Source organism: Monodelphis domestica, chromosome 1 (assembly GCF_027887165.1).
Source record: "Monodelphis domestica isolate mMonDom1 chromosome 1, mMonDom1.pri, whole genome shotgun sequence".
Lineage (NCBI taxonomy): Eukaryota > Metazoa > Chordata > Mammalia > Didelphimorphia > Didelphidae > Monodelphis > Monodelphis domestica.
Window position 1 is genome coordinate 165,884,876 of NC_077227.1, and position 23,673 is coordinate 165,908,548.

Genomic DNA, 23,673 nt, shown 5'->3' on the forward strand with positions numbered 1-23,673 from the left:
TATGTAGCCAAAAATTGCATTAGCTTTCTGGGCAATTATTATCATACCATTGATTCTTATTTCCCTTGCAGGTCACTAAAATCTCCACATCTTATTCAAACAAACTTCTCTGTAAGCATGTACATAGTGCTTTAAGATTGCACAATAAGCCTCTTAGATAGGTAATATAAATGAGTGGGTTACTCCAATTAGAAAATCTGTTTTTCTTTCCTAGCAGCCAAGAGAAATACACTGAGTTTGGGAGGGTTTGTTCTGACAAGAGGAAGCACACAGACAAATGTAGAGATCAACTTGTTTCTATAACTAGTGTTACACTCATGTAATATGGCTATATTATCCCTGGATAATGACATTTCTTACTTAGAAAGTTCTCCTCCCTCTCCCCACCCATTAATTATCATTTACTTCTGTATATCAGGAATAATTGTTTATGTGATTATGTGCAAAGGTGAATACACCTGGGAGAGATCACTTTAAACTCACCAGATAACAACTCAGTAGGATTAGTAGAAATGGGACCCCTGAAAGGCTAGCCAGGAGGGAGGAAACGGATGTTTGTGGGGGGGAAAGAAACTAAGAATTAAATCCCAAAACAGGAATTTAGAGTATGGACCTTTGTTTGAATGTAATTCATTGTCTTCACCTGTGTTTTTGCAAAAGACATAAAAATGCTGCCCTCTGTATTATATGTGTGATTTTTCTATTGATGAAGACTTAACATTAAATCTAACTCATCTGAAAATATCATATGGCCAAATACTGGGGGTTTTTTGGATGTTCTAACTCAACTTAGAAGTAGAATCAATGGTCAGTCTAACCTAGGATTCTCCTTCTGGGAGAAGCACCAAGATGGTGCTGTGGTAGATGGTTGTTTTCAGTCTCACAAAATTTAAGGATGTCTTCCTAAAAGTTCTAAATCCTCGTTACAGATTTATCATTTATCAATGAACCTAACTCAGGGATTGGCAATTAAAGTGGAGCAGAACATGGTTTTTAGTAGCTAAGAAGCAAGATTGAAGAGAGGTTTGAATGAATAGTTTTTTGTTGCCATTTAGTCTTTTTTTTGGTCTGACTCTTTGTGAGCCCATTTGGGGTTTTCTTGTCAAAGAAACTGGGGTCATTTGCCATTTCCTTGTCCAGCTCATTTTAAAGATGAGGAAGTAAAGGCAAACAATGTTAAATGACTTGCCTAGAGTCACTTAGCTACTATGTGTCTGAGGCCAAATTTAAATCAGGAAGATGAATCCTCCTAACTCCAGGTCTAGCACTCTATCCATTGAGCCACGTAGCTGCCCTTTTGCTTATTAAAAGCACCTAGTTTTGTCTGAAAAGAAGTTTTGTCTTGCCAACATATTTCACATAAATATATTCAAGAAAGCAAAAAAAATTAATAAATTAAAATTATTTTTGCAAGAAAGTATTTATACTGAAGAAGCAGTGGTCTTTTCAGTCCATCCATCAATAATACCACTTGAGAATCCCACTGATAATAATAAATTATTATATATTATATCTATGTAATATATAACCAACAATAAATAGAACAATGGGTTCTGTTTTCTGAATTTAGGCTGGCTTTAATTTAAGCATTCTCTATTGTCTTTACTTATACCAGTTTAAACGGCTCTAATGAACTTTCTCTTTAAACTAATTACATATTTATCTGTCACAAAACAGCATTTAAAAAATTTGTTTTTAGAGATAATAAAAATGTTAAGTGTTTGTTAGAAATTTCAAGTAATTATAACAGTTCATGAATTATTATAATTTTTTAGAAACCAGCTTTTTGTTTGATCCTTTCAAAAATAAGTGCCACTTGGGGGCAGCTACGTGACACAGTACATAGGGTGCCAGGCCTGGAGATGGGTTCAAATTGGACCTCCGAGACTTCGCAGCTACATGACCCCAAGTAAGTCATTTAACCCCAGCTACTTAGCCCTTACTACTCTTCTGCCTTGGATTGGTTCTAAGATGGAAGATAATAATTTTTTTTTTAATTTTTTAAAAAAAAAAGTGCCACTGAGAAGCAGAATATATATTTTGGTGCTTTTAATTCCCACAGGAAAAGTGTTTCACTTTGGGTTTACATACTTCACATTCAAATTGCAGGCTTCAGTGCAATGACACAGGTCAGCTGTAACGAGGCTACACCCAACTTAACCAAACAGGCCAGTCAGCTGCACTCCTTTGAATTTCTCCATCATCCTCTCCATCACCCTTATCCCTTTTAAAAAGTTACCTCTCTACCCACTGCCTTTTGGCTTCTTTTTTGGGCATTGTCATCTCTCATTAAATTGTAAGCTCCTTGAGGAAAGAGGATATCTTTTCTTTTTCATATTTGTACCTAGCACTAGCACACAGTGCCTGGCACATAGTAGATGCTTAATATATCTTTATTGACTAACTAGGCAGTGGTCAGATGACATAAGTGCTGAAATTGAATACACAGTCCCAAAATTAACCTCATATATAAATGTATATATGCATATATATAAAATGTATTAAATAAGAGTGATAAACACTTCCAATTGGATTAAATTTGCCGGGTTAGACTTATTTTTATTCAGTTTTATTTAAATTTTGCTTTCTTGAAAAAAGAAGAGTATTTTTATATACCTTGTACATGGAAATATCACTGACTTTAGCCCAGGGTGATACATCCTAAATTATAAAACTCTCGCTGGAGGTTGAGACTAGGGATTATTGATAGTCATGGCTTTTGAGAAAATAGTCAACCCAAATTATTAGCATTACCTTAACAATGGTTAGAGATAACATGGCCCAGTGGGCCCTCCTTGGAGTAAAGGAAACATGGGTTCAAATCCTCCCTCTGATATCTATTAATTGTGTGATCAAGAGCAAGTTATTTAATCTCTCATGGCTCCAGGCATTCCCTATGACTAAATTAGATGGCTTGCTGATTTATATCAGTAAGGAAAATTTCCATATTAGGAGTTCCCTAGATGCATAAATGAAATCTTAGACCCAGACCAAAAAAATTAATCTCTTATCAAGACCCTAAACAAACTCTATAACATAATCCAAACTAATAAAAAAACCAAACTATTGATCTAACAGCTTGTGACCCTAAATAAAGCCTTAATCATAATAATAAAATATAAGCCTAAAAAAAAAATATATATATATATATATATATATATATATATAAGCCTGCTCCTAATCCAAGTTAAAGATCTGACTACAACTTAACCCTAATATGAATCAAGGTCCTAATCAAACCCCACACTTAACTTCAGTTCTATAGATGATCATAAGACTCCAACTCAAATAAAAGTTCATATTCTATGTAATTCTCATGATAATTAGTGCAATAGTGTTAACCATAAACTTAAATTTCACCCCACTCCCTGTATTAACCCCACCACTATATTTACTCCTAACTATTACTCTTTGACAGCACTTTTGATGAGGGGTGTGCTGGAACCAGTTCAGTATCAGCATTTAAACATCAGAAATTGGCAAGCACAAATCAGGATTTGACTTACTGTTTTATTGTCAGGATCTAAGAAAGTTCAATTTGATTTTATCTGGATTCCTAAACTTACAGTTCTTTGGATTTCCTGGCAAAAAAATCCATGTCCATGACAATTGCGTGGAGTAATCATAGAACTCCCTTCCTGTAGCCAAACTGCTGAATTCCTAGTTTCCCATTAGTGTCCCAAGTTCGCCAGACCAGTTCAACCTGTTACTGGCATCTCCTACCTCTTATCCTCACTAGCAACAATAACTATCACCAAGTTTGGCAACTTTATCCCTGGCATCTTCCCAAATAGACATCTAGGACTAAGAATCTTGAATAAAAAGAGAGTGGTAAGTCTTTCCCAAACTAACTATATGACTAACTTATTTCTTTTCTCTTTTTAATTTTTTTTAATTAATAGAATTTATTTCCAAGTATCTCAGTCCCTCCCTCCACTCTCCACACCATTGAAGGTATCATCCAGATTGGTAGATACATAGATTATATCTTTTGTGTTTCCGTTTTTAGTTCATCATCTGGAGGTTGTTCTTCAAACAGTAAATCTTTTAGCTGTATATAAGGTTCTCTTGGCACTACTCCTTTCCCTCTTCATAATCTCATATAGTTCTTTCCAAGTTTTAAAAAAATTAATCTGCCCATCATTTCTTATGGCACAGTAGTATCCCATCACAATTATATACCATAATTTGTTTAGCTGTTCCCCACTTAATGGACTTTCCCTCAATTCCAGTTCTTCGTCACCACAAAAAGAGCTACTGTAAATATTCTGAAACATATTCCTTTCCTTTTCCCCTGATCTCCTTGGAAAATAGACTATCTAATTTATTTCTAACCAAGAACTATGGTTCTGTAATGTTTCCCAAAATAATGTAAGTTTTTTGATGACAAGGACTGATTTTATTTTGTCTTTAAAGAAGCAAACACTTTAGTCAAAACTACCTCTTTTCAGCCCCTGAACTAGAAGATATCTCTGGGAAAAAAATGAAATGAATTTTATCCACCCATTGAAAGCAGGAGCTTTCTTCCTGGATAAGAAGGGCAGGGCTTATATCTTTGCACTGATGACTGAAAGAACCCCAAAACAGTTTACAATCTAAAGTAGTCAGCCCTCCCTTTGCTATACATTCTAAGACTGTGAACAGTTGTAGGAACATGCAAGCTAGTGCCGAGCAAGACAGAGCATAAATAGAAAGTAGAATTTCCCACAAGATAGGTAGTATTTTACATCCTGGGCAATGGCATTTGGATTTTGCAATGTAATGCCCCTGTTACATTTCAAGATCTCACAATAATACCCTATAGAACTTCCTGCATCAATTCATGGTCACTTTACACTTTTTAACATTTTAATCATCATAACAAAAACAAAGCTTTTATGTCCAGTGATTCCTTCAATGCCTGCCCAAGTATTACATTTATGTTAAATTTCAAAAGTGTTTATTTGACCAAGAGGAAATGGATTTTCAAGAATGTGCTCCAGGTTTCTAACAAATAGTCTCCTCAGCAGAACTGACATTTAATCAGCACTTTAATGTTTGCAAGCACTGTATATGTATTATTGTGTTCATCAGGCCAATCTTGCCAAAAATTGCAAACATCCACCTTCCATCCTCCAAAAGTCCTAACACAAAAATCCAGTGGCCAGGCCAGTGTTCAAACTTCCAGGGCATCTTTACCACACTAATCTTATTCCTAATAACATTTCTAAAAAGGATATACTGCAGAGGTTATTACCCATTTTTATAATAAGAAAACAAAGGTTCAGAGAGATTAAGGGTTAGGAAACATCAAAGATCAGATTTGAATCCAGATTAAAATGCCAGATTTGAACCCTCCTAATTCCCAATTCTTCCCACTATACCAAATAGTGTAAGGATAATTTTAGGGTTGTGACCTAATCTAAATTAGTTTTGGTCACCAGGGAATATCCCAAATAAAATACCCAAGTCAGTTGGTAAATTTATGGTGGTTTAATTAATATAGAGGAAAGGAATTAAGGAGAAGGGAGAGGGAAAGGGTGTAGGATTTCTCCCACCTGGCCTGTGCCAGGGGAAGTTCAAAATCCTCTGCCACAAGGTCTCTGAAGATTTGTGGCTTTCTAAGAGGGTAGTGTTTGGAAGGTAAAGCCTTCCTAACTCTCCTCCTAACTTCCTAACTGAAGCCAGCCTAAACTCTGATACAGCTCAGAAAGATGCCTCACCTAAACTAGGCTACTCAGCTTCTCCCAGTATAGTATCAAGAAAAATTCACCACCAAATCGGACAATAGCTGCCGCCATGCCAAGATGCTGGAACGCTTAGCATGCTCAGCAAGCTGCCGCCAGTCACCTCTCCGCCTCCAAAGAGCCCAGAGAGAGGAAGTGATGTGAAATATATAGAGGGTTTTACATCACTTTCCTACGTCTCACCTGTACCAATGGTAGCTTAAGCTTGACTTAGGACAGCCCAGAGGTATGTCAGCTGTTTATGATTTGGCATTTGCTAGCACATGTCTATCATAGGCCATCCTCCTAGAAACTTAATTCTTAAGTATGGGTGTAGACATTCCTCATTTTGTTAGACTAAGTATGGTGGAGTAATCTAAAGTTCACAATAGACTATAATTGACTTTTAAACGGAGATTTAAGGTTCAAAATACACTTTACATATATTGTCTCGTTTGACCCTAAAAAGAATAGGAAATCATTAAAGGTTTTTGAATAAGGGAGTGATATTGTAAGACATGTCTTGTGAAGATAATTTTGGCAAATAGAATTGGGGTTTGACAAAAGAAGAGGGGAAGAATAAAAGATGATTCGGAGGCTCTGAATCTTAATGCCTGGGATCATTTTGGTATCCTTAAAATAAAAATGGAAGTTCATAACAGAGTTGAGTTTTAAAGAGAAAAATGAAGAAGTCACTACCAATTTGAGGTGTGAATTGGGACAATAATGGGGAGATGTCCAGTATATCCTTGGAAATGTGGGACCTTAGTTGGAGTTGAAGATTAAGGATAGATAAATAAGACTGAAAATCAGTGTCTGAATCCTATTATAATTTACTTCTTGATTCTCTCATTGCTGACTCTATATCTTGCTCTTTCTTCTTCTATTTGTGTCCTTCCAGGTTTCATCTTTTGCACAATCTCTGATTTACTATTTTCCCTGATCTATAATATTTGCACATACTGAATCCAGCTTGCCTCCTAGAAATGATTTCCCTCTTGTCTTTACTTTGGATTACTCCTCTGCTTACAAACATTAGATAATATCTTCACTTCTAGCTTCTACAAAGTTGGCCTATATTCAACATTTTTCCATAATCCATTCCCTATTTTGTCCACTCAGCCTTGTCTCAAAGTTCCTAAATTCCCACTCCTTTCCTGTAATTATACTCTGCTTCCACTTATAGGACCAATACTTAATGAGCACTTAGACTTTTACATTAGAGTCCCACATTAAAAGAAAAGTTATGTTTACAAAAGTGAATCACCCAAATATACTATTTGTGCTATCTTTTTGCATGATACAATATGCAGCAGCATGAGGAAGCTATTTTATCAATGAGGACACATTTTATCAACTAAAAAATGTGCCTTAGAAATTAACTGTAAATCACTTATGAACCCAAAAGCTGACTATAGCATCTATAGAGTGGAATTTGAACCCTAAAGAAGGGATTCAGTTATTTAAATATATTATAAGAATTTTTGTAACAAGACAACCACACAACACAGACACTACAGTGGTATAGATAATATGTAGAATTTTGTACCATTGAGGAATCCATAGTCAGGCAATTCAATGAACATAATGGTATCCATGGAAACTAAACTTAGGTAACATCATTTCCTACTGCATTCTACAGAGTTAAGTCCGCACACCAAATTTAACATTTTTTATTAAAACCATACATTGAATTTACATGTGGGGTTTTTATGGCACTGTTTATTACAAATTTTTCATCAAGGAAAATGACACTGAAGATGTTTTACATTAAACTTTGGTGATAAGAATACAATATAGCTCATTACATGAAGGACCATGACATCAGAAGCACCTGAGAAATTCAGCACATAACTGATTTTCACCTGCTTTCATATAGTTGCTCCTTCATTAAGAACCTAATTTGACATTCATCACTTCTTTTAAAGAAGTTCATGGATACTGATGCTCCCTCCTCAGGAGTGTGTGATAAATAAACAGCTAAGAAAGGGCAAAATTCCCACTGCCATTCATCTATGTACAAAACTTGAAAAGGATTTGGCCTAAACATCTATAATGCCATATATAAAATAATTTTCTACTTCCAAAGAAAATTGTTTTCTTCATGATGATTGGTGTTATTTCTCTTTGCTCAGCGTATGTAAATGTAAAGATGTACCTCCCAAATGAAGCCCTAACCAATTAACCTATTTCCTCAGATGCTCAACCCTAGCCCTGAATATTGGGTCCAAGGATATAAAAGAGCCAAGCCTGTAGGATCCTGGACTCCAAGATGATACAAAGTCTTTGTCCTCTACCTGGCCAATTTACACATATTTACTCAAATAAACTGACAGGCTAAGATCTCACATACCTCCATCAACCCAGAGGAGCCAGCTTCCCCCAATTATGATGTTTTTACAGAGAGGGGCCAAGTTCTCTACACTAGGATTAGTTTCAAACTCAAAAGGTAGAAACCATACCAGGAGATGATAAATGGAGCTGCCTTAGCCACAGACACTTTTTTAGAATATTTTACCAAGGTAAAGAAAATAAAGCTTAGTGGCCAAATGTTTGCAATTACTAATGTTATCTATCTAGTCCCAGGGATTTTTTAATTAACCTTTGCCAAGGCAAGAAAGAACAATGTGTGTGTTTTTAGTAACACATTTTACAAGGGTAAACAGTAGTAGCCAGTTAAATGATTCATATATGACTAATCTAAAAAACAGAAGGTGCTTCTTTTCCTGAGTCCTTAGAAAAAAGAAAAAAAAAGGTAACAAAATTTAAAATAATTCTATTTTTATTTTTCCTACAGATCCTCACAGTTTAGAACGGTTTTCTCAGTATAGATCTTACATCCAAAGATTTATAAGCATCTAGATTAGATTACAGCATAGGTGTTCATTTTCAATTTATAATTAAATGTAGCAATTGAAAATAATACACTTATAACATAAAAATTCCATTCATCTGGATGAAAATATCTTGACAATGTTATAAATTCAATGCCAGCTTGAATCCCTGTCCATACAAAAGTATGAATTATTTATTTCATTAAAGAATATACAGAAGTATATCTTAACAATGATAAAATTTCTAGTACATTATATAATTTTAAAATACATATTATCCCATTTTTACATAACATTTTTGAAATATCATGCCTTCTATTTCATCAGCAAAACTTTCAGTGTACAGTGCATGACATAAAAACAAGGCACAATAATACACTTACAATAATTATCATAATATACAAAACATTTTTCTAGATTTTTAATCTTCATTTTGGAAACATTTAGGAAAAGGTTTGTAAAAATCCTGAAAAATCTTCACATTATATTGTGGTTAATGTGCAATTCTACATAAACAGCTTACTGTGAACCATAATTCTATTATACAGAATATGATTCTCATCAAGCAAGCTGTGGAGAGCAGAAAAGTATTGAGATAACTCATTTTATTTTAAAGACATCTGAAATATCCAGATAATTTAAGCAATTTTTGGCTCTACATTTTCCAGAAAATTATCTTGATTGCCTACTTTATTTTCAAGTAGATAACAATCTATGTGGAAGTTGAAAGAAACATTCTCAATCCCTTTTACTAATTAAATTCAAAGAATAAATTGTAATTTCTTCTAATTGAAAACTCAAATTATCTTGGAAACTCCAAGTGAAGGGAAAGAAGAATTAGAGGAAGCAAAGAAGGAAATGAACAAACAACAACAAAATCCAAACATGGACTCAAACATTGAATTGTCTCTTCTGTCTAGAGATATCTTTTGCATACGAACTGCTCTAACAAATTCATTTGTTTACTAACATAAACTTCCATACTGACATTTTTAAAATGATGAACAGTCTTAGCTAAAGCATAACTATGATAATTTAACATTTTAATTCACAGAAGAAAAATATTTTAAAGTGTTCAGTCTTAAAATAAAGTCTTTCAAAAATGGAACAAATTCCATAGAATTTAGATTTATAAGTGAAATTAAATTGTAAAAAATGCACTCACTCTCCTTACCTAAAGATTGTCATCACAATTCAAGTTAAAAATTAAGCCCCATGATACACTGTTTGATACATGCACATCGTGGAGAGAGCAAACCATACTGTATAAGCATTCACACTCCTAGCCCTGCTGATAACTCTTCCTTTACACTGTTACTGTTCCAAACCTTCTTTACATGGGAGCCTCTTGTTTCCTTAGCTGATGAATTTGTTTCAGTAGCTGGTCTTTATCAATTTTCATTTTGGCTTCAAGAACTTGTCTGAGTGATCCTATGCTTTCATAGATGGCTGCAAACCCTTTATAAAGATTTAAATTTCACAGAAGTTAAAAATTTGTAAATGCTAAATTCTATATCAAAACAAAAATTTAAATTACAATGTAATCCTATTAATTACAGAAACAAGTTCAAAATGAAGTTTCAATCATTTACTTTAAATTCCCTGACACTGAAAAATAAATTTTTAGGAAATGGTTAGGAAAAGATACATTAACATTCCCTGTGCTAGTCCCTATTATTAATTCCTCAGTGGTATGTTTAAAATATGATCATAAACTAGTTTATGAAATTATATAAGATTAAAGATTAATAAAGTACTCTAACAAGAATTAATTATACTATGAAATAATCTAATAGATATTTCCCTAAGAAATTCAATTATCTAGTTGGACATTACTGTAGACCAAGAAAGAAATGTACTACCAAGCAATTATCTAATTTATACAGTGAGTAGTACCAGTTTCTACCTTTAAAATAGTAATAATGGTCTAGTATTTTTGACAAAGTCATTCCTTAAGCAATTTTAATTTCTACCTGACAAAATGAATTAACATGTATGGAAAATTAATTCCTTCATAAATTTGGGATAAGAGCAGCACAAGAAGCACAAGTATATCTTTGAAATATGGTAAAAGTTGTGTTTAAACAGAAAAGCTAAATTGCTAATGTAGCAATCTGGTTTCCAATGTAGTCCTTTACAAAGTGCTGGTAGCAGTTCACTTCGATCAGCAAAAAGTACTTGTTTGTATGGAATTGCAAAACCATTTTATATATTAATACAGGAAACTGACTTGATATATTTCTGGTACAATATGATGTACTTACTTTTATTACTAACCTAGTTTCTAGAAGACTATAGAGAATGATACTATTTAAAATAAAATGCTTATTTATAAAGATATTTTTTCCCTACCAGCATTAACTTCTGCTTTCATTTCTTTCATCTCTTCATTCATCTGCAATTCAATCTTGCTGATTCGGACATTCATCTTCTCATCATCAGATTTTGGCCTCTGTGCATCCATATTTTTCTTTTGTATCTCTTCTATTTTATCAAGCTTTGCTGACATCTGACTGAACTTCTTCTCAATTGTCCTTTCACTAATTTCCTAGAATGGATGAAAATAATTGCATTTAATCCCTCTAAAATGAAACTGCATTCCAGGACTGATGTTACTTAATTACTATACAAGACATGAACACTGGACAATGGACCAATTAAATTCAATACACTTATTAAGTACCTACAATGCTTCAATGTGTGGTACTAGACACTGGGAACACAATCATTTAAAATAACTAAAAATGACTGTTCTAAGAAAATTATTATCCAATGAGGAATAGAAGAAGAGGAAGGGAAGTGGACATATAAAAATAAGAAAGATAAATGGGCAAAAATCAATCAATTAGGCATTTATTAAGTGCCTACTGTGTTCCAGGCACTGTGGTAAACTCCAGTAATACCAACAAGAAAAACAGTTCCTGCCCTCAAGGAGCTTATAGTACAATAAAGGAGACAACTTTCTAGCAAATCTATACAATGCAAACTACATATAGGCTAAGTGGTAATAATTAGCAGAGGGAAGGCACTAGAACTGGAGAGGTTGAAGGAAGCTTCCTGTAGGAGGTGGGGTTTTAGATGGGATTTAAAGGAAACTAGAGAGGTCAGTAGTCTGAGCAGAGGAAGGAGAGCATATCAGGCATGGAGGACAAGCAGAGAAAATGCCCAGATCCAAGAGATGAAGTGTCTTGTTTGTGGAACAGACAGGAGACCAGCATCACTGGATCAAAGAGTTGTAAGGTGTAAGAAGACCAGACAAGTAGGAGGGGGCTAGATTATGAAGGGATTTGAATGTCAAACATAGCATTTTGTATGTGATGACCCTAAAGGCAATAGGGAGCCACTGGAGTTTACTGAATAACAGGCAGTATTATGTTTGGAGCTAGGCTTTAAGAAAAATCACTTTAGTAGCTGAATGGGGGATAGACTGGAATGAGGAGAGACATGAGGCAGGTAGAGGTGATGAAGACCTATCTAAAGTGATGGCACTATCAGAGGAGAGAAGGGGACATAGACGAGAGTTTGAAAAGGTAAAATACATAGGGCTTGGCAACAGCTCTGGTCTGCAGGGTGAGAGACAGTAAGGAACTAAAGATGACACCTAGGCTGTGAGCCTAAAGGACTGAGAGGATGCTGTTGCTCTCTATGGTAACAAGGAAGGTTGGAGACAGGGAGGGTTTAAGGGACAAGATATAAAGATAGGAGATACTATAAGAAAATTTGAGATACAGGAAAATCTTTTTCAACTGAAAGGGGTCAAGGAATAGAAGAAATAACAACTAAATTAAATCTTAAAGAAGTAAAAGACTTCAAAAAATATTGATACACAATAAGTGTTTTCCTGACATAAAGAAAAAGCCAGCCTGAGTGTAGGAAAAGGAGAAGGAATAATGTAAATCTTGTAAAATAAGGCCAGCACCAGAAGATGAAGGACCTATGGAGTTTGCAGTTTTTCCTCATGGCATTAAGGAACCACTGAAGGTTCTGAATAAGGAGAGTCACTATAATTAGATCTGTGTATCAGGGCAAGTCACTTCAGCAATAGATTAGAGAAGCAAAGACTGTCTGAGTCTGGAACTAGAAATGATTATGATTAGAAATGAAAGAAACTAAAAGCCTTTGTGGAAATAGACATGGCAACAGGACTTGGCACCCAATTTCATGGAGGGAGAGAGAAGGGTAGGGAGTATGAGTCCCATGTGCCCAAAGCCTAAAGAAAACAATGTGAATCTAATGTGTCAAACTATGGACCAGTTGGATTCCAGCAGACGACCTGAAGGAAACTTGATATGTCTTTTTACTTTGTGTTATACTTTAAGGAAGAGTTGGTTCAGAGAGTCTCAAATATGCTGGCTATGGTATGGTAAAAATAGAAGGAACCATTCACTGATGTTTTCTTCATTACTTACCCATGATCAGTTCAAGAACATTGAATTTGGGAAGAACAGAGACCTGTGTCAAACTATACTGACCAATTCATCTATCAATCACCAAGCTTATATATATCTCAATCCACAAGTGTATACCTATGCCAGAAATTTCTAAATATGAGCTCCATGTATTTCCAACAGGCAAATACTTCTCTTTTCTTAGCTTAATGATAAAGAAAATAAAACACAAACTAGCAGAAAGAGAAAGGGTTGGCTAAGAAGAGGGAAGGACAGTATGACAAATTATCATAAAATCATGCAAGTTAAATAGTACATAATAATACAAATTATCTAGTTTTACAGATGAGGAGATTTAGGTCTAGTGAATTAAAGGAATTTACCCAAGGTCACTGAGGTACATGACAAAGTTGAGATTCAAACACAGGGCCTATGAAAATAAATCCACTGTACTATTCTGTCTAAGATTAAAAATTACTAAAAATGTGTCAGCCAGAGGTTTGCTGCCCAATAATTTCAGGAAATGGTATATGTAACTGATCAACTCAAGTTCTGGAGGGTATTGCATAGTTGGAAATTCTTGAACCCCTAAAAACTACATTACCCAAAATTCCTTTCTGTATTACCTAAATTCCTTTTCCCTTTTCCTGCGTCCTTGGGTTTATTTAAATTTGCTGTGACTCCTCCCTCTCTCTTCTTCTTCACGGTCAATTTAGGCAGGTTTTACTCTAGTTGTTATTAATAAACTTTATAAAATATAATAGTTATTGGATATTCATTGTAAAACCCACATTTATGGCAACCATGAAGTAACAGAATTCTCAAATATTTTTAAGAGAGATTTTTCAGTTAGTAAATTTTTCATAGGCCACCCAGCCCATCTGCCTTCCCACCATCGTGGCCACTTCTGCTCTACCCTCTGCCTGTTGTTACCACCTCTGCCACTACTGCCACTATTTTCCTGCTTCCTGCCTCCCAGTCCCTCTCCTCCTGCCACCCCAACACATACTCATCCAGTGTGCTCCTCTGCTACTGCCTCCCACTGCTATCTCTGATTCATGTCTCTGCACAGAGGGTAAGACCACAATCCTTTCAACCCCCTTCCCCCCCACTTCATGTGGGTTTTTTAGCCTGTGCTAGCCATTTTTCAGTGTGGAGAAGCAAAACTGGCCTATTTTAAATCCCACCCCTTCTAGTTTTCAAGCAGATTTTTTTTAAGCTGACCGCGGACTCCTAGTTTAGAAGGCTGTTACTAAAGGTTTTTCACAGTAAGGGCAGTTAGTCCAAAGTAGTAGATTTAATTTTGAGAAATTTTGAGAAATAAGCTTGCTTTTTCCTTCTCTCTCTTGACTCAAAATACCAAATCAAAATGCCAAATCAAAATTCATATGCAAATACACTATTGTTTTCCCTCCTAACTTGTTTACTCTGTAAACAGACCCCATTCTGTGGGTTTTTTGGAGGAATAATGTTAAAAAGCATACCTCAGTTTCTTGCCCACCTCAAACAGCTTCCATTTCCATAGAGCCTTATAGAGCTCATCCAGCTTACAGCTTTAGAGTGTGTTTTCTTACTTCTTATCCTGGAGGTTTTTATGCTGACTGGATACCTTGCAGTTGAAAGCTTCACTAATCTTAAGATTTGAGGAGAAGATGCACCTCCCTATATCCCATTGTCATTTTGGCCTGCCCAGTTTCTGCACCACATCCCATATGGGATTTCTTCACATTATGCTCTGTGCTTCTTCTATGAGGAAATTCAAACTGCTGACAAATAAAACCTAAATGGGTGATAAATACTGGGGATGGCAATGAATCTTAAAGATATATGGAAGTTTATTGCTTGCTAACTATTTTGAGTTTATTCTCCTCCTTAATAGTAAACAAGTCTATTGAATTGGTGAAAAGGGATTTTGACTGCACTGCCTGCCTGTACCCTGTCAAACCTTATTATAATTTCCTGACTGCTTTAAGTTTTAATTGTATTTCTTTTAGGTTCATTTATTATTAATCTAATCAGTACTATATTTTTACATAATCCTTTATTTTGTACCTTTGCTACAGAACAAAATATCATTGTAAAAGCCCATGAACATCTTGCCCAAACCCTTGTCACTAGATTCATCGAGGATCACATGTTGCCTTAAAAGCTTTTCTGCCTTTTTGTCTTTGTTAATTGTCAAATAGATGATGATGGATGGACTTCATCAAAACTGGTTACAATTGTATACAACCTTTGGAGAATTTAATGAGCTAAGAATTTAAATTATAATTTTAAAGGGTCTTCAGAAATAATTTTAGATAACTAGTGGTTTCTAAATGGATATTTTTTGTATATTACATAATATAAAAATATATATGTATATAATGTTGTATTAAAATATTAAATTTATGCTTGAACTGAATATATTTAATTGGTCACCAGGGATTTAATTACTAAATCCCAAAAATGAATTACTAAAGTCAGAATGGAATTTATGGTAGTTTATTTTACAATAGAGGGAAGATATTAAGGAAGAGAAAGAGAGAGAGAGTTAATTGTAACAATCAGGGGAGAGCTAAATCCAATCTTCACAAAAGGTAGAGAACCAAACAGAAGTTCTTGCCAGAGAAAAGCTTTATATAAAACAGGAAGCCAAAAAGAGCTTCTGTGCGTGCATAATAATTTAACTGTTCAGATTAGTTTACTTCCACCAGAACAATCTAGATTTCTTGTTGATGTTATAGACCCCAAATAGATTTTCCTCAGCAATATAGAGGTTGGTTTTTTCTAGACTTTCCTGCCAAATTTTGAAATAATGCCAGTAATATGCTTTGTTTAAAAATATCTTTGCCAAGGCTTAAAGAATTGCTATATCTGTAAAAATTGTGACAAACATTCATCAGTTCATAGGTTTTAAAACTGTGACAGTAACTCATGTGAAACATGATAGTGGGTTTGTTTGCTATTGTAATTAACTAGATTACTGTGAATTTTGAGAACTTTGGTACTTTCTTTGAATGTGTATTATCTACCGTATAACTGTTTTATTGTGAAAATCATTTCTACTCCCACAGTGGTTCATGGCCAAGTTAAAAAGGAAATAGACCTCATTTTTTGGTGAGAAACTTCTGTATTCTACTTCTCTGTGGCTGACACAGTGTGTCAATGATTGTAAGCTATATATTTTTTATTTTTAAAATGTTTTTATTATTGCTTTTCCTTGCATGTACAATACAATATTTGAGTTTTCTTTTTTCTCTCCTTTTTTGTATTTGAAGCACATGTAACCAGTATTGAGAAGATTTTCTTTAATTTTTATTGATTTTGCAGTAACATAAGTTTAAAATACATTTGCCCTAATGTCAATGCATACCTAAAACCTTTTGACTATAAAAATAATGCCATTGATTGTTTAAAAAAGTATGGGACTTTGCTTAATGATTCTGATTCCAAAAGAAGGGAATACAAAAAGGGCCACTGTACAGTGCTAAAGAAACACAAAACTACCTGCATAGTGCCTATCGAGTACAAGGTTGAAGAAACCAAATCCCAGTGGGATTGATGTAATTTTGAGCTAAGACAAGAGGACTTGAACTTATGTGGAGTTCAAAGTTGTGGCTGTTTTGACATATGTCAGAGGCAAGGCTTCCTCTGAGTCCTAACAAGCACCTCACTTTGGCTACCATTCTAGCTCCTATAATCTAGTCCCTTTTCTGTCTTTCATAGTGTGGCAAATTTTCTGTAGTCCTGGCTACTGATTGGATAAGTACATAATTTCATAAATCATTTTAATTGGACCCTGATTTAAGGACTTGTTATAGGTTTGTTTTTCCTTTATTTCAGTTTTCTAGACATAAGACTTTGTCATTTTGTATTTTATCCACAAGTTTTATTTGGATTTTTTGATGGTTTTGATTTTTCTTTTGGCAATTGATTCATATACCTCATACCTCAGCCATGCATCCCTGAATGATCCCTGTGTTTGTTATTATTCTTCTCTGGGGGAACTGTGAACTTTTATTTGAATTTGAGCAATTTTAGGATAAGAAACTTGCTACCTCCCAGAATCCAAAAGACACCATGAAGATGCCTGCAGAGACCACACACTGCACCAGAAGATACAGAGTGAACTTTGGGATGTGAATTTGGACTACTGGGAGTTAAATGTATTTGTTTTGAATATATACTCTTATGCCAAAGGGGTCTGCCCCCAAATTGGCTTTTTGTCAATCCATAATAATCATTGGTTTTGTTCTCTTTTCCTTTTATCCACAAATTATTGCAAATGATAAATTAGTTATGTTTCTATGATCCTTTTGGGGAGACTGATCTCCCAAAAGGATCACAGGGTGAATGTATAGTTGGAAATTCTTGAACCCCTAAAAACTACATTATCCAAAATTCCTTTCTGTATTACCTAGAATCCTTTTCCCTTTTTTGCATTCTCATGCTTATGTGATTGTTTTTAAGTTTGCTGTGACTCCTCCCTCTCTCTCTTCTTCTCGATCAAGTTAGGCAGGTTTTACTTAGTTGTTATTAATAAACTTTACAAAATATAATACTTGGTTATTGAATATTCATTTTAAAACCCACAGTATGGACATGCCCCATGGAGGCCAGGTTTAATTTAAGGGATGAATTGGTTGCAGAGGCAGACTTTTGAGGGAGTAGCTACCCATTTGTGCTAGCCTAATGAAAAGGTGGCATCAAAACTCAGTCCCTCCCTCTTCTTAGCCAACACTTTCTCTTTCTGCTAGTTTGTGTTTTGTCTTCTTTATCATTAAGCTAAGAAAAGAGAAGTATTTACAGGTTGGAAATACACAGAGCTCATATTTATAAATTTGGCACAGGTATACACTTGTGGATTGAGATACAAGCTTGGTGATTGAGAGGTGAATTGGTCATATAGCTTGATACAGGTTTCTCTTTTTCCTTTTCTTCCAAAAAGATTCTGGAAGTGCATAAGAGCTAAGAGAAAACCTACATTCTCTAGTTGGAGATGGCTTACGTACACCTATAGAAACCTAGATCCTATAGAACCTATAGAAACCTAGAATATCTGAGTAATATTGGAAGTTTCCTGGAATAAACTCAAGAGGAAACATAAAGAACCAAATATAGTGATATGGAAGAGGGCAAGAAAGGAAGAGCATCCCTAAGACAGAACCAAATCCATGTAAAGTCAGAGCTTAGTAATTCTTGATCACCTGCAATATCTTGGGAGCTAGACCAATAATAACCACTTGCTTTAAACCCCTATATATGCAAAATTTGCCCTACACCAAATTTTTAAGCAAGCCTATAAAATTTTGAGCAGTTACTAGAAGTCTTGAGTCCAATGACAAAAGCAAATGAAAAAAATAATGGCAACTAATTTTTTTCTCTTTTTTTTTTTTGAAACATAACTTCTTCAGATATATTTGATTTCAGGGCAAACAAAATTACTTAATGACAAGACTGGCCAAAACCAGCTCTGTAAGGTTAAATGTCTATATAGTCTAATGCCAAAGGACATTAGTTGGTATTACTTGGTTTATATGCATGATGGAAATGATCAATTAGGACAACCCCAAATTAAATTTCAAAGTCCCTGAATTTATCTGACTTACAGAGCCTAAATTAGCCCAAATCCAAGTTCCTTTAACTCTTTAAACTGTGAAGGAAAAACAAAATACAGACTCTATGATTAAAAAAAACAAACCTAAAAACTTATATAAAATTAAGTAAATTGATAGTCAATTGCTTTGCATGAACAAAATAGCCCCCAATATGCATTTCTAATGTCATTTTATTATGTAATATAAACATAATAACAGATACCTACACTATTTTCCTTAACAACCAATGCAAGTTGATCAATCTTCTGTAAAAGTTCTTTTTCTATCCGTTCTTGTTCCTGTTGCAACCAATTCCGTGCAGACAAAATTTGGCTACTAAGTTCTTCCACTGTACCTTTAAATCTAAGAAACGAAAATTAGTGAATCAAAAATGGAAATTTGAAATGTTTTCTGCTCTCACTTAGAGCTCAAAATCAAAATCAGTGTTCAATTCAACATTTATGAAGTACCTACTTTGTATTCAGATGCTAAGATATGAGGAATAGATAAAACCAACAACAGAAAAGAATAAAATATATTACTTGTTCTTAAGGAGCCAATTCAGGTGATAAAACTTACACACAAGAAACACTTAGAGACTAATAAGAAATTGAATGTAATCAAGTAACCATAATATGTGGTAGTAGAGTAATATGTGCTATGGGAGACAATAAGGGGGGAGAAAGCATTGTATGAGTCACCTTTTTCAAACACTAAGAGAAGTTCCTCCAAATTTTAAGTTATTTTATCCTCAAAAAGAAAGACATTTCACACTTAGGTAGCACTGAAATATTCCTCTCTGTGACTCACAGATTGGAAATGGGGCTATAGTCAAATTGAAAAAGGATCTCCCTTCAGGTGTCTCATTATAACAAGGAAGTGACTGTGGAGTCTCAAAAACAATGCTGGCAGAACACAATCTCTAGTTATTTCTAATTTTCTAAGTTGGAAAGACTTACAACAGACTTTATGTCTATCCTCTGAGGAATGATCAAAGTTTATAGAGGCTCATTGTCAGAAAACTGAACACTAACTAGGTGATTTTTTAGATCACAAAAATTCATTAAATTATCTCTGAATTGTATGTGGGCGTCAAAGAGGAGGGTTGTAATGGCAATATGCACTGATAGAGGGAGTACCAGTTCTGATGAGCTTAGAAACAAGATGGAAAATTTTACGCCTTGTTTAGAGTCATATCAAAGGTCATATCTCGAATACAGCTGGGAATACAGCCTGTTTTCTTAAGAGCAAGCTCCTACCATCCTTTCGCTGCCTTCTAAGTAGCTTATGAAATTATGTTATCCAGAAGCTATGTACCAATTAAGGGCAGAGCTGTTAGAGCAAATAAAACAGGGTTAGAAATGAAAAAAATTTTATCCTCTCCATAAGCAAAAGAGTATTCTGCTATATCCAGTGCACTTAGAAAGAAAAATCTGGCTCTATGAGTGTAAGCATGAATGTGTGTGTAATTCTTACAAGATTTTTCATTGTTTGAATGGACAAATAACAGAAAAGAAAATGCTTTTAACTTTTCCAAGTGTCAAAATGAATAATAGAGTTGTGGGGGATTAAATATTAAATTTTGTATCACTTTTAGATGTAAGAATGTAAAATAATAGAAACAACAGAAATACTTTTTTTAAAAGTTGGCTACATTTCTTGTTCCACAGCCAAAATGCTTCTGAGGACAACACAAATCATAATATTCATTTACAGTTTTGTATCTTTGCTTATGAAGAATGGTCAACAATTCTTTCTCAAGGCTCTTTTCTTACTTAAGTGTGTCATTATAGTCAGTACACATTTTGCAATTCTAACCATCAAAAAACAGACTACTAGAGAAAATACACAAAAGAATTGTGGGATAGTGGAGGAAAGCACTGTAATATTTGAGGTCGGATAATTCCCACACTTGGTAGAAGGAAAGATAGCTTGAGATTAGGCAACTAGAATAACAACAAAGGTGTAAATGCTGCTATGGCTAATGAGTTTAAACACTAATAAACCAAAATGGATTTGTACAAAATATGTCAAAATGTTATATAAATTACATTTTCCTTTGAGTAATACCCTCCCAGATTCTAAAGTAGCCTTTCCCCACTACAAGTGAAAGCTATACACACCTTGTTTTTCACAGAGGGTATTTACAGAACCTCAAAGCTGCAATATCACATTCCATACTGCCTTATAATATAGAACCAAAAAAACCCTTCACTCCTCTAAGGAAAAAAAAAACAAAGACTATGGCAATGAGAAAATAAGAACTGGAAGAAAAATAGTTCGTGTTTTCTTTGGATTTTATGATCTTACAAATTTATTTTCCCATAACCACCCTGTGAGGTAAGTTATAGTGAAAGGTAGTGAAAATACCTTTTTGTCATTTTCCAAATGAGGAAACTGAGGTTCAGAAAGATGAAATAATTTAAATAGGTCATATAGCTAAAAAATGATGGGTAATGATGGATCTGAGACTTGATCCCAGGTCTTTTGACATCAATGCAGAACTAACTCAATATGTTATGAACTGAATTTTACTTAGAAGATGCTATTTAATTAAATAAATAAAACTTAATTTTAAAAAAAGTTGTTATTTATTTGTTAAAGTCTATTTTCAGAGTCCTATTCAAGCTTCTCCTGTTTACACCTGAATTTACCTCTTTTCAAATGAGCAAAAACAATTCCTCCAATTGTTGCCATAGTCCAGTGGTTTTGTTCATGTCAGCATATAGAAGCAGACTTATTTGCTTCCTTTTATAAGCTTTCAGTAAAAGTGTGATTTATCTTCTTTGGCAAATCAATAAGAGTCCTTCCATTGAGAGACTCATTTTAAATTTTGTTTCTTCCTTTAGTTACCTGGAAAGAGGTGGGAGGATAAATACTCTTAAGTTAAAGAAGTTCATGTATGAGCTGCCTTCTATTCCTCAGAATGTGCAGAATTTTTTTTGAAAGCTTGAATTTACTAGAATTTTAGAGAAGAGTTGTTTTTCTTCCAGATAATATATGTTCAGATAAAATTCATATGATTTGGGTTTTTTTTAAAGTTCACAGCATTTGCAATAACAGGTTTAAATTGGAACATTCAAGTGCTTTTCTATAATTGATTCTAGAAGAAAGAGAGAGAGAGAGAAAAACAAAGAAAAAGAAAGGAAGGAAGAATGGAATTGGGAAATGGCTGAAAAATCTGTGGTATATGTTGGAGATTAAATACTATTGTGCTATTAAAAAAATGATAAACAAGACAATTTCAGAAAAAGCTGAAAAAAAGCTTTTTTCCCCCCCCCCAGAGAAGCTCCTTCTAGTAATTTATCTCTTTGATGACACACTCCATACCTTTTCCCTTGCATAATTCTTGGCTTCTCTAATGACTTCTGAGTAACATGCAACTTTAATTCCTCAGTATATATGATATTTTAAGACTCAAAGATATACAGCCTCACTGGAAGAATACTGTTAAAAATTCTTAGGTTGAAGTTGCTCATTAAAAAGTACTGTGCACTGGCCTCAGACACTTCCCAGCTGTGTGACCCTGGGCAAGTCACTTGACCCCCATTGCCTAGCCCTTACCTCTCTTCTGCCTTGGAACCAATGCACAGTATTGATTCCAAGATGGAAGGTAAGGGTTTAAAAAAAAAAAGGACTGTGCAATTTTTCAAAGGTGATCTAGGAAACTCTCTCTTTAAAAAAAAAAGAACCTTTCCTGCTGTCTACAATTCTAAGGCAGAAAAGTTTGGTAAAGGTTAGGCATTTGGGGTTAAGTGACTTGAACAGGGTCATACAGCTATGAAGTGTCTAATTCCACACTTGAAAAGCTTTCCTTTTCAATTCTGGGCACAACTCCCTGTCCATAAGATGTCTTTCCAAAGTACATGTACTGAACAATTGCCTATCCAACCATAAATCAGTCTGGACAAGAGGCATGCTCCATCAACTTGTTTTTGCCAGTGTGCAATTAGGCCAAACTCTTCTAAGTCACAGTAGAGTAATTTGGGAAGCCCTGCAATGTTTGAGTGGATGAAATCAACACATCTAAAAACAGAAACATGTGAAGAACTTCAGCACCTATAGTGAATTTCTCTATTCTGAACTTTCCTCCATGATGTTGGTAAACATCTTTATGTCTAATTTGGTACTGACAAATTAAATTACCTCAGCTGCTGCATCTTTCAAGGAATTTTGTATGATTTGGACACGTTCATGGGTAATGCCATGTTGGTCTATCACACCAACGCCTTTTTATAGCTAACAAACAATGGGATCTCGTATTCCCCAGGCATTTGAGTGACTATAAAGATGTAATCTGCAGTAAAATGTTATGTGGGTTTTGTGGGTATAGATTAGTGGGTATAGATTAGTATTATACAATTGGTTTAGAGATGGAATGATAGAAATATGGGCTGGTAATTATTACTATTTCTTTGATCATCATTTTTTAAAGGTAACAAGAAGGTTTTCTTTGGTATACTACCCTCCTTGAGGTACCTACCTTCAGAATCAATTTGTTAATGCCCATGATATTATTCCATCGTAATCACAGTCTTCCTCTATATATGTTTGGACTAGGTCAGCTGTTTTTCATGTCTTTGTTATCTTCAGGATCCCTTCTATTTCCTTATGTAGAATTTCAGCTACTGTGATGTTGTCATATGCCAGTAGCATAATAAGCATGCCTAAAGAAGTCAGGAAGACCTGGGTTCAAGTTACATCTCTTAATACTTATTAAATGTGTGACCACTTCTTAGATGCTCAGGCAACTTTATAAGGCTATAGGTTATAGACAAATTGCAATTTTTGTGGAGGGAGTTGCTACATTAATTAAATCACAAGTCCTCAAAAAAACTGAATAATGTAGAAATCTTACAGGCCAAAAAAGACCTATGGAAATTCTATTGGTGGAACTTCTATACATTTATAAATATGCATGACAAATGAGGTCATCCATCTGAATGAGACTGAGTTGTAAATGTGAAAAATTGAAGAAGCTGCAAAATTAAGCTAGGAAGAAATAAAGAGAAACTTCAATTACTGATTCAAATACCAAACATGAAATAGCACAAGGTCTTATCCAGACAGATAGAAAAGAAGACATTAGGATAGGAAAGTGGCCATTCCTAGAAAAATCACTTTTAGAACTGAAGATAATCACAATGGATTTGGTCCTGAATAAGGA

General features: G+C 34.5%; 1 protein-coding gene across 2 annotated transcripts in view; it reads right to left on the reverse strand.

The window, feature by feature from the left end:
• Positions 1-7,362: 7,362 nt before the first annotated feature.
• The window catches only part of FAM81A (family with sequence similarity 81 member A), a 79,909-nt gene continuing 63,598 nt past the window's right edge, over positions 7,363-23,673 (reverse strand). For both annotated transcript variants that reach the window (XM_007479658.2, XM_007479657.3), the window contains exons 7-9: positions 18,734-18,869; positions 10,892-11,087; positions 7,363-9,997 (exon numbers count right to left, since the gene is read on the reverse strand). In XM_007479658.2, coding sequence (XP_007479720.1) covers positions 9,873-9,997; positions 10,892-11,087; positions 18,734-18,869 — 457 coding nt within the window. In that variant the 3' untranslated portion in view covers positions 7,363-9,872. The remainder of the gene's footprint in view (positions 9,998-10,891; positions 11,088-18,733; positions 18,870-23,673) is intronic.